The 12160-nt window shown below is 56.9% G+C and overlaps 1 protein-coding gene across 1 annotated transcript; it reads left to right on the top strand.

Moving 5' to 3' along the window:
- CTSZ (cathepsin Z) lies at positions 1 to 12108 on the top strand. Its single transcript, XM_001140086.6, has 6 exons — positions 1 to 311; positions 812 to 975; positions 5664 to 5843; positions 9551 to 9701; positions 10499 to 10661; positions 11534 to 12108. Exons 1-6 carry the CDS (start codon positions 169 to 171, stop codon positions 11642 to 11644), a joined length of 912 nt encoding a protein of 303 aa, XP_001140086.1. The 5' UTR covers positions 1 to 168; the 3' UTR covers positions 11645 to 12108.
- Positions 12109 to 12160: the final 52 nt, after the last annotated feature.

The raw sequence follows: 12160 nt of genomic DNA, 5'->3' as shown, positions 1-12160 counted from the left end.
AGGGCCGGGCGGGGCAGGGGCCCAAAGTGCGGGGTCGGCCGGGTGCTGGGCCGAGGCCGAGGCCGGGGCGGGATCCAGAGCGGGAGCCGGCGCGGTATCTGGGACCCGGCGCGGGATCTGGGACTCGGAGCGGGATCCGGAGCGGGACCCAGGAGCCGGCGCGGGGCCATGGCGAGGCGCGGGCCAGGGTGGCGGCCGCTTCTGCTGCTCGTGCTGCTGGCGGGCGCGGCGCAGGGCGGCCTCTACTTCCGCCGGGGACAGACCTGCTACCGGCCTCTGCGGGGGGACGGGCTGGCTCCGCTGGGGCGCAGGTGGGCACCGGCGGGGAGGCAGCCCTGGGGGGACGGGAGGCCCATCGCCCGGGCCAGGCGCGCGCTCTGCCTCCTGGGGGCCCTGCGTTGCCAACAGGCCTTGGAAGGTCAGATCCAGCCGCTTCGTTTTGGGGGTCGCTCCTTCTCTTCCACATCCAGGGTGAGCCCTGATGTTTGTGGGGTTGGACAAGCCCCACCTGGCCAGAAAGCCAGGCCAGCCCCACCTCCTCGGCCTCTGGGGGTGGCCCTTACGGCGCGGCATGGCTGGGGGAGCAACCCGGTTCCCTCCTTTCGGGGGTGCCCTGCCTCCTTCACATTCTGAGAGCGCTGGAGCCTCCTAGTGTGAGGTGGGCCCACACCTGGCTCACCTCTGGTGATTGTGGCCCCACTCCCATGCCCTCAGGTGTTGGGAAAGGCGGGAGGGCCCTACCGAGGGCTTCCTGGGCCCACGGCCCCCGGGAGCCCCAGCACCGATCTGGGTGGGGATGATCTCTTCCCAGCACATACCCGCGGCCTCATGAGTACCTGTCCCCAGCGGATCTGCCCAAGAGCTGGGACTGGCGCAATGTGGATGGTGTCAACTATGCCAGCATCACCCGGAACCAGCACATCCCCCAATACTGCGGCTCCTGCTGGGCCCACGCCAGCACCAGCGCTATGGCGGGTGAGTGGCCGCCCTTTGACTGTGGGCCAGGAAAGCCCATCCCGGCTGCCTCTTTATAGGCCCAGGCAGCTCAGCCCGCGGTTCCAGGGGCCTGTGATTCAAGGCCAGGTCAGCCTGGGCTGGGGTGCTAAGGCCGAGGAGCGCGGGCCTTTGCCCTCTGCTGAGGTGACCCAAGCTGGGTCATTCTGGGGCTTTTGGGTGATAGGCAGGACTAGGACTGAATCCCAGTGACAAGTGGCTGCCAGGTGCCCTCTCTCCCCCAAAGCTTGTGACCTCAGCCATTGGGATAGAAACAGAAATGCAAAATCACTGAGTCCCCAGGCTGTATTTGAGGATACGGAAGTAAACTGCTTCTCAGCACAGATGAAAGCCTGTCCTGGGCTTGGAATATTGGGTGAGGCTAGTTGGCTACAGCCCATGGCCTAACCTGGTCACTACCTCCAGCCTGGTGGGTTTCTATCTTAGGCTTTTGGCAGGAGTAGGGTAGGGAGGCTCTTAGCAAAGAGGAAGGGGAAACTGAGGCCCTCCCTATCAACGAGGCTGCTGCACCCTGCTTTGGGAGAGAAGGCGGGAGAAGGGACAGCTGCAAACCAGCCCCAGGCCCACCCCACAGCATTTGGAAGGGACTCTGCTATCCCCTCTCCAGTCACAGCACAGGGTCCAGGAGCCTGGATTTCCCCTGGAGATGGGACTTGCGTGGCCTGGGAGTTTGGCCCATGAGCACTGTGGTGCTATTGCCTCTTCCCTGGCCTTGGTCCTCATGGGTCAGGCCTGCTGTACACCCATGTGAAAAGGATAGACTACAGTGTGGCTGCCGCTGTGGGCCAAGGCTGGGGGACATGCGTTTGCGTGTGCTCCATCTCACTGACGCCTCCTCAATGCCATGATTGCTTCCAGTTTGCAGATGAGGAAGCAGGCTTTTTGCAGAGAGATGGGGAGGCTTGAGCATAGTGTGAGTGACAGCTGAGATTTGAGCCCGGAAGCCTGGGCTTTGTGCCAGGATGTCTGATGGGCTCAGTCTTGTGAATGAGGGGTTCTTGCTCTGGGGGTAGGGTCTGGACCCCAGAGCCAGCCAGCTGAAGCTGTGGCATCCGTGGCGTCTCCCCCGGGGGCTGGAACACACTTCTGACCGTTCAAAGGTCCCTTTGATGTGGATGGAGCTGGAAGGTCTGGGAGACCTTGGGCGGGCTGCAGGGTGTGGGTGGGGCTAGAGGCAGAGGACTGGGCAGAGTCTAGGGGAAGTGTCCAGGCCTGGCACCCGCTGAGGAAGTGAAAGAGCCTTTGAGGGTGGGGTGAGGGTGAGGGGAGGATAGAAAGGTCACCAGGTGCCTGTGGGAAGCCTTGAACTCTTTGAGAGGGAGTCAGGTGACAAGATGTACGTCTGTGAAGGACTGCGGGTAGGAAGGAGATGGCTTTCAGATGGATGCGGGACCCTGGCCAGGGGTCAGCCCTGCCGCATTTCCCCAGGGGACTCTCTCTGGGCGGATGACTGCTGCACCCCACTTTCTCCTGAAACCTCCTTCTCAGCGCACCCAGGCCCAGGCACTCGCTTCCTCTTTCACTGAGGAATAGAAGCCACCAGAAGGGGACTTCCACGGGGCCCTGGCCATTTGCCAGCCAAGGCAGCAGGTCCTCCATTTGTCTTCCCTCCTCTCCCCCAGGATCACATGTCTTGTCCCCTCACTGAGCCCGTCCCTTCCCACTCAGGGAAGCTCTCCCACCTGGAAAAAAGGAACACAAAGCCCCTGGCCCCACCCCGCCCCAATTCTGGGCTCCCTAGGGAAGTATCTGGAGTCCCTCCACTTCCTCTTCTCTACCCTTGAACCCACTCCAGCCTCAGTCCCACCTCTGCCACTCCACCGGCACTGTTCTTTCCACTGCCACCTGGGGCCCACCGTGAAGCATTCTCCTGATCACGTCTCCCCAGGATGCTTCCTTCTCCTGCACCATACTGCCCGCCTCCACCTCCCTGGCCACTCCTTCCCCTCTCCCCAGCTGTCTGCTCCTCAGAGTTCTGAGTGTCAGCTTCCCCAGGACCAACCCTTCACCTGAACTCAGCTTGACATCCACCTGCCCACTCCCCCGCTGGCCCGGTCACCTGACGCCTCCAGCCTCAGACCTTCAGGTCTGGATGGCTCCTTCCACTACTGTCACCTGACAGCCCATTTCTTCCCCAGTCCTCCCTGGCTGTCCTTCCGGCTATGCAGGCAAAAGCCTGGACTGGTACCCGACTCCTCTGTTTTCTGTCCCTCATATAATCCACCCACAAGTCTTGTCGGTTCTACCTTCGAAGCAGATGCAGAAATCACGCACCGCCCACCACCTCCTCCAGGTCTAAGCCACACCGCCCCACTGCCGACTGCCCTCACTGGTCTCCTGGCCTCTGCCCCTGCGGCCACAGTGAGCCTGTGACAACCCATCAGAACATGTTCTTTGGCTTGAAACCCTCTCAGGATTCCACTCAGATAAAAGACAGAACCCTCTGGCCTTCAAGAGCCTTCACCATCGGGCTCCCTCCCAGTCCCCCCTTCCTCCCCTGCTCCTGCGGAGAGTGGAGCAGGGAGGTAGCTTCTCCCACCAGGCACCTCCTCTCTCCCTGAGGTCCCATGGCTCCCTCCCTCCCTCCTATGGATGTCACCTCAGCGGGGTCTTCCTCAGCCACCCTATGCATATGACACCCCACTTCCTGAATTATCTCCCGGATTTATTTTTCTTCATGGTGCTGTAGACTTTGCACAGTTACAGATGCTCCTTGACTTAACCGTGGGGTCATGTCCCGACAACCCCCTCGTAAGTTGAAAACACCGTGAGTGGAAAATGTGTTTGACACACCCAACCTCCTGCACACCCTGGCTTGGCTTTGTCTGCGTTAAACGTATTCAGGACACTTGTGTTAGCCCACAGTTGGGTGTGAGTAATAAGCCCGTTCCCAGATGGGGCTGGTGGGATGAAGGATTGAGTTTGGCCGTGGGAGAAGCTTGTGCATACCTCAGTGAGCTGGTTAGGCCGGGTCCAGATGCTTCAGGCAGGAGTAGACGGAGAGGCCAGAACCGAAACTGCTCATCCATCCGAGCTCTGCCTCTGGGCCAGGACTGCTGTCGACGGGTTGGGTGGGGCATAGAAGGATAGGGCTCGGGGGCAGGCCATGGGACGCCCTGCACTGCCAAGTGGAACTCCAGAAGCCCAGGCAGGAGGTGCTTCCAGAAGGATGGAGCGACCGCTGTGCTGACTGCTGCCGGAGAGTGGTCAGCTCGGATGACAGTGGAGAAGTGACCTTTAGCAAGAGAGAAAGGGCTGAAGAGGAGCGGGGCAGTAGGGGTCGGGGCACTGTCTCAAACCATTGAGTAAAGCAGAAAACCGTGATAGTGAGTGGGAGGGGCCGGGGGCTTCCCCTGTTGTTGTGAGAAAGGCAAGTTTGGGGTGTGCAGATCTGCTTAGAGGGGGCATAGCTGACAAGGGAGCAAGGAGAAGGAAAGCTGGAGGGAGCCAAGTCCTTGGGAGGAAACAGGATGGAACCTAGGGTGGGCCGGTCAGGTGGGAGGGGACAAACCAGCCACCGGCTGCTCCAGGAAGAGGGTGTGGGGTGCAGAGCATGGGCAGGCTGGGTGGCGGCAGGATGGAGGTCTGCTTTGGGACTTTTCAGTGATGCATGAAGCAAAGTCACCAGGGCAGGGACAGTTCCAGAAGGCCCCTGGCTGGGCGACCGGGAGGAGGCCAGGTGGAGGAGCGGACTGTGGGGCAGTGTGGGAGAGTCTGGAAGGTGACAAGAGATGGAGGGGATGTGCAGGTCCAGAGGGGGCTGCCAATGGGCAGAGGGACCCCCTGCTCATTGTGTCCTGGGGGAGGGACAGGTGAGGCTGCAGGAAGAGTTCCGACTTGAAGGTGGGGTCAGGAGATGAGGCCTGAGGCAGGTGCAGGGGCGTGTGGCTGTGAAATCATTGTCCTGGGAGGGGCAGAGTGAGATGACCCTGAACATGGGCCTGGGTTTCCTTCTGGGATCTGTTTTATTGCATTTGTGCCTGGGAAGGGAAGCAGGTCCCTCGGTGACCACCCTCAGCTGTCCCTGGCTGCACCTTGGGATTTAGAGCCCAGCCACCTGGGCAGTGAGGGCATGGTCAGCCAGCCGCTGGGAGCCCTCTGCATCCCCCAGTGCCTTCCGGGCTGGGTCCCTGCTGGCCTTCCCCAGCCCTCAGGACCGCATCTGGCCCCTCACTGGGGCTCGTGCGGCTCCCTGGGCTATACTCGTTCACAGAGCTGACACCTTGGCCCCCTGTCCACGAGGGCAGGGACGGTCTCTCCTGGCTGGCTTTGGGGTGTGGCCCACTTGCCATGGGTGGCTGAGTCTCTGTCCATTCAGCCCTTCATTCAGCAGGCACTTCTCAGGTGTCTGCAGGGCCAGATGCTGGTGACCGCCTGGCCCTGACCCTGCTCTCATGGCATTTGTAGTGGGAGGTGTGGCAGACAGGACAGTGCCCAAAGAAGGCCAGGAGAGGCCTCTCTGCAGAGCGACGTCTGAGCGGAGACCTCCATGAAGAGGTCAGCAGGGAGAAGGAGACACAGGCAGCTGGGCAGAGCTGAAGGCAGGCCAGGCTGGGCAGCGCCTGCATCCCGCCCGAGGCGTCCAGGTCCGTTCGGGGAAGTGGGTGGAGAGTGGGTGAGTGCTGACCGGTGGGTGCTGACTGTTGCAGATCGGATCAACATCAAGAGGAAGGGAGCGTGGCCCTCCACCCTCCTGTCCGTGCAGAACGTCATCGACTGCGGTAACGCTGGCTCCTGTGAAGGGGGTAATGACCTGTCCGTGTGGGACTACGCCCACCAGCACGGCATCCCTGACGAGACCTGCAACAACTACCAGGCCAAGGACCAGGGTAGGCTGCTGCCCGTGCCCCCACTCCACCCTCCTGCCCTCCACTCCCTCTTCCACGGGCACTCGTGGCTGAGGACCCAGCCTGACCCCGTGCTCCTCACATTGGCCAGTGGCTGGGGAGCTGCGGGAGGGCAGAGGTTGCAGCCCCCAGGGGCGCTGGTGCTCTTGACCATGAGGGGTAGTGTTCCCAGTGCCAGCTCCAGCCTCTCCCTGCAGAAGCCCCCTCTGCTATCTTGCACCCGCTCGGGCTGGGGATCAGAAAACTGGACCCCGTAGTCCCTGTTGAGAAGCCCAACGAAAAAGCCTGCTGCAGGAGCGGTCTGAAGAGCATCCTTGGCCACGCGCAGTGGCTCATGCCTGTAATCTCAGCACTTTGGGAGGCCGAGACAGGCAGATCACTGGGGGTCAGGAGTTCAAGACCAGCCTGGCCAACACGGTGAAATCCCGTCCCTACCAAAAGCACAAAAATTAGCTGGGTGTGGTGGTGCACACCTGTAATCCCAGCTACTTGGGCAGCTGAGGCAGGAGCATTGCTTGACCCGGGAGGCAGAGGTTGCAGTGAGCCAAGATCGCGCCACTGCACTCTAGCCTGGGTGACAGAGCAAGACTACGGCTCAAAAAAAAATAATAATAATAATACCGGCCCTGTCCTCATGTCTCCAGCCTCGTGGAAGAGTGTCTTGCTCCTGTGCCCCTTTGGCTGGGCCTGAATGTGGTGTTTGAGTTGACATGCTGGCATTTTGGTGGCTTTTTGGGCCTTTGTAGGGGAGAGGTGTAGGGGGCCTTGTGGAGGGAGGGTTCATTTTCCAGGAGCTTTGGTGGAGAGCAGGTGGGGAGGTGCTGCCCCAAACTGGAAGGAGCCATTGGCTTGGTTCCTGTTCTGGTGACCCAGGGCCCAGGTCCCCCACATTCAGGTGCGGCTACGGCCAAGGGGGTGCTGTGTGGATGAGCAGACCCAAGCTAGCCTGGAATCCCTAGAGCTGGCACATTCCTTTCAGGCTGCTCCCATTGGAAACAGAAGGAAAGAAAAGTCCAGACCCTAATCCCATAATTGGTAGGTTTTGTTTGTTTGTTTGTTTTTGAGAGGGAGTTTTGCTCTTGTTGCCCAGGCTGGAGTGCAATGGCACAATCTCTGCTCACTGCAACCTCCGCCTCCCGGGTTTGAGTGATTCTCCTGCCTCAGCCTCCTGAGTAGCTGGGATTACAGGCATGCGCCACCACGCCCAGCTACTTTTGTATTTTTTAGTAGAGACGAGGTTTCTCCATGTTGTTCAGGCTGGTCTTAAACTCCCAACCTCAAGTCATCCACCTGCCTTGGCCTCCCAAAATGGTGGGATTACAGGCATGAGCTGCTGCGCCCGGCCATAACTGGTAGTTTGTTTTTTTTTTTTTGAGACGGAGTCTCGCTCTTTCGCCCAGGCAGGACTGCAGTGGCGCGATCTCGGCTCACTGCAAGCTCCGCCTCCTGGGTTCACGCCACTCTCCTGCCTCAGCCTCCCGAGTAGCTGGGACTACAGGTGCCCGCCACCGCGCCCGGCTAATTTTTTGTATTTTTAGTAGAGACGGGATTTCACTGTGTTAACCAGGATGGTCTTGATCTCCTGACCTCGTGATATGCCTGCCTCGGCCTCCCAAAGTGCTGGGATTACAGGTGTGAGCCACCGCGCCCGGCCATAACTGGTAGTTTTAAGCCACCTGACTCAGATCTCCCTCACAGCCAGAGCAGAGAGCTGGGAAAGCCCAGCAGCTGCTTGCTTTGCTGCCTCCACCCCTGCCCCAGGCTATATAGGCTGGCCCCAGCACCCTGTGCACTCTGAACTGGCAGAAGGTCCTCTGGGCACCACCCTCTGCCAACGGGGCTCCCTTGCCTTGCCTCTCAGGCCTTATTGTTCAGCCAGAAAGAATTCTCCTGGACTGGCTGAGTGAGTCCTTCGAGAAGGGGGACAGATGAAGGCACAGAGGGAAGGGCTATCAGATGGCTCTGGAAGCAGGAAGCAGGTATCAGGTGGTCTCCAGGGCCACGCCCACTCCACGCCAAACTGCTCTCGCCCAGCCGAGGCCAGTCCCCTCCAACCCACCCAGCCTGACAGGAGCAGATGGAGCTCATCAGAAACCTGATTGTGTGACTGGTGACCGCGGTGGCTCACACCTGTAATCCCAGCACTTTGGGAGGCTGAGGCGGGCGGATCACTTGAGACCAGGAGTTCGAGACCAGACTGGCCAACATGGTAAAACCCTGTCCCTACTAAAAATACAAAAAATAGCCGAGCGTGGTGGCATGCGCCTGTAATCCCAGCTACTCAGGAGGCTAAGGCAGGAGAATCACTTGAACCCAGGAGGCAGAAGTTGCAGTGAGCCAGGATCATACCACTGAACTCCAGCCTGGGTGACAGAGTGAGACTCTGTCTCCAAAAAAAAAAGAAAAGAAAAGAATAAAAAAACCTGATTGCGATAAATAGTCGGCTTTGTAGTGTTAGCAAAAGTGTGGCCACACATTCACCATTTTCCCGTAGTACTGGGCACTGGGCACTTGGTGTGCAAGGAACAAATTGAACCAGTGTCTGAGCCTCAAGGTGCTCATGTTCCTGGGGGAGGAATCCCGACAGATGTGTAACTATGACAGACAGGTCGCGCCAAAGCAGCGAATGGCAGGCCGAGGGCCGCCGTGTGGATGGAGTGAAAAGTGGGAACACAGTGACTCTGAGCCTTGCAAAACCGAGAGCTGTACTTTTTCTTTTTTTTTAAATTAATTTATAAAATTTTTTTTCTGTAGAGATGAGGTCTCACTCTGTTGTCCAGGCTGGTCTCAGACTCCTGGCATCAAGCCATCCTCCTGCCTTGGCCTCCCAAAGTGCTGGGATTACAGGTGTGAGCCACCACGCCTGTCCTTTCTTTTCTTTCTTTCTTTTTTTTTTTGAGACGGAGTCTCGCTCTTGTCGCTCAGGCTGGAGTGCAATGGTGCGATCTTGGCTCACTGCAACCTCTGCCTCCCGGGTTCAAGCGATTCTCCTGCCTCAGCCTCCACTGAGTAGCTGGGATTACAGGCATCCGCCACCACACCCAGCTAATTTTTGTACTTTATTAGTAGAGACAGGGGTTTCACCATGTTGGCCAGGCTGGTCTCAAACTCCTGACCTCAGGTGATCCACCCACCTCGGCCTCCCAAAGAGCTGGGATTACAGGCGCCTGGCCCTCTTTATTTTATTTTTTAAGCCTAATTCTTGATAACCTCTTAAGTCGAAATAACCAGAATTTTTTTTTTGGTCCCCTCAGCGTGGGCACAGAAGAAAATGCTTTTTTGTGGTTGTTGTTACCCAAAGTATTGGCCTATTTATTCACCAGCCAGCAATAGAGACATTTTATTAAGTGCTAATCATTTGATTATGCTCCATTTTCAGCTGGAAAGTATTGTGGAAAGGTCCTTCTCCAGCCATTAGAGGAAAAAGGCGAACTCCTGGGTGCCTACTATGTGCTAATTAATGTCTGTCTCTTTTCTTCTCTGCCAAGGCCTGGGGAAGGGCTTTTCATAACTCCCTGGCAGCTGAAAGAAGAGCGTCATTAAGCAGCACCTAATAGCAAGATGATTTCCGTTCTTAGCTGCTGAGTGGTAGGCTGCATGATGAGAGTGGAGAGTGGGCTTGGCGGGCTTCTTTGTCAGTGGGTTGATGAGGAGACGGCCTCATGCTGACTTTTCTTGCTCTCCCCCAGAGTGTGACAAGTTTAACCAATGTGGGACATGCAATGAATTCAAAGAGTGCCATGCCATCCGGAACTACACCCTCTGGAGGGTGGGAGACTACGGCTCCCTCTCTGGGAGGGAGAAGATGATGGCAGAAATCTACGCAAATGGTCCCATCAGGTAAGGAGAGGTCCCGCGGGCGAAGAGAGGTTTGCGGGTGAGGAAAGGTCCCGCGGGTGAGGAAAGGTCCCGCGGGTGAGGAGAGATCCGCGGTGACAGCGCCAGTGTGGGCTCATGTCGGTGCTCATGTAGGCACCTCCGTCCTTCGCCACTTTCCTTCTGGCCAGTTGTACTCAGTAGGCTCGAGACAGCCACATCATTTCCCCTCTAAGAACTTCAGTTTTCTCAGAGTTAACACTCAGCTGATAGCAAGTCTGCCCCTATGGATGGTTGTGCGGAATGCGGATGAGACGCTCCAAGCTGTACCGAGGGGGCAGTTTCAGCAGGGAAGACACTATGTGAATAACAACAGAAGTTTATCCAGAACCGTCAGATATACACTACCTGAGTCGGGTTTACACTTTTTTGTCATATCAGATTTTTTTTTTTTTTTTTTTTGAAACACAGTCTCACTCTGTCACCCAGGCTGGAGTGCAGTGGTATGATCTTGGCTCACTGCAGCCTTGACCGCCTGGGCTCAAGCTATCCTCCCGCCTCAGCCCCCTCCACCGAGTAGCTGGGACTACTGGCGCACACCACCACACCCAGCTAATTTTTGTATTTTCTGTAGAGGTGGGGTTTCGCCATCTTGCCCAGGCTGGTCTTGAATTCCTGGACTCAAGCGATCCACCTGCCTCGGCCTCCCAAAGTGCTGGAATTACAGGCGTGAGCCACGGCGCCCAGCCATATCAGATTATTTCTAATGACGGTAAATTCTCTCAATTTAAAGTGGTAATTCTTTAACTGCTTGCTCTCAGCTGTGGAATAATGGCAACAGAAAGACTGGCTAACTACACCGGAGGCATCTATGCCGAATACCAGGACACCACATATATAAACCATGTCGTTTCCGTGGCTGGGTGGGGCATCAGTGATGGGACTGAGTACTGGATTGTCCGGAATTCATGGGGTGAACCATGGGTAAGATGTTTTCATTTTCTTAAGGTCATTCCTAGAAAAAAACGTCCTGGTACTCCTCTCGCTTGAATGGTTCTGTTGATGTTTAGCTAAAAACTGGGGCCTTGACAGAGGGTTCCTTGCTCCAGCTGTCTCAGCCACCGCGCGAGTGGCTTTTGGGGCCAGACCCTTCTCTGACATGCGCGGCTGCCGCCATCCTGTGCACTTCGGGTGTTCAGCAGCATCCCTGGCCCCTCCACCCACTAGGTGACTCCCCGCAATCCCAGTGTGACCAAAACTGTCTCCAGATGGTGCCTGGTGCCCTGGGGAAGTCCCTGTGAGCACTGCTGGAGAGGGGCTCTGCCACCCTCTTCCTTTACAACCAGCTCATTCTTTTTCCTATCATGGTTTTTGGGCTCCCCTAAAATACTGTGTCGGTTTTTCAAAAATACTCGAGTTGCGCCAAAAATCCAGGAGAGAGAAATTAACTGCCAGACCTAGTCTTAGCCATTAATAATTTAAGACACAGAAATTCATGATTAAGAAATGGGGGGAAAGCGGTTCATGTGCAGGTGATGAAATGTCGTCATTTTTTACTAGGTGACTAATGGGGGTAGTAGTAGCTGGAGGAGGCAGCAGTCTAGAGTCAACATGTTTTGTGAGATGAATTCACTTCTGGCATAGAGGGCCCTCATGTTAAACATTAACCAAGTGAAATGTTTCACAAAAGGTATTTCAGAACAGGGGTCATGGGAAAGCTGAGGGGCAGCTGAGTGGGCTGTCTGGATCCCCCAAGGCTGGCCTGAGAGATGGAGGCAGAAAGCAGGGGGCTGACCGCAGCAAGGGGAGCGGGAGACGGCTGCAGATGGGCTGACGCGCAATCCCACTTCTCACAGGGCGAGAGAGGCTGGCTGAGGATCGTGACCAGCACCTATAAGGATGGGAAGGGCGCCAGATACAACCTTGCCATCGAGGAGCACTGTACATTTGGGGACCCCATCGTTTAAGGCCATGTCACTAGAAGCGCAGTTTAAGAAAAGGCATGGTGAGCCATGACCAGAGGGGATCCTATGGTTATGTGTGCCAGGCTGGCTGGCAGGAACGGGGGTGGCTATCAATATTGGATGGCGAGGACAGCATGGTACTGGCTGCGAGTGTTCCTGAGAGTTGAAAGTGGGATGACTTATGACACTTGCACAGCATGGCTCTGCCTCACAATGATGCAGTCAGCCACCTGGTGAAGAAGTGACCTGCGACACAGGAAACGATGGGACCTCAGTCTTCTTCAGCAGAGGACTTGATATTTTGTATTTGGCAACTGTGGGCAATAATATGGCATTTAAGAGGTGAAAGAGTTCAGACTTATCACCATTCTTATGTCACTTTAGAATCAAGGGTGGGGGAGGGAGGGAGGGAGTTGGCAGTTTCAAATCGCCCAAGTGATGAATAAAGTATCTGGCTCCGCACGAGACTGAGGCTGCCCGTGCCTTATTCACACACAGAAACAATGTCACATCAGGACC

The sequence above is a fragment of the Pan troglodytes genome, chromosome 21 (genome assembly GCF_028858775.2).
Source record: "Pan troglodytes isolate AG18354 chromosome 21, NHGRI_mPanTro3-v2.0_pri, whole genome shotgun sequence".
Classification (NCBI taxonomy): domain Eukaryota; kingdom Metazoa; phylum Chordata; class Mammalia; order Primates; family Hominidae; genus Pan; species Pan troglodytes.
Note: the sequence above shows the minus strand (reverse complement) of the source record. Positions and strands in the feature narration are given on the sequence as shown.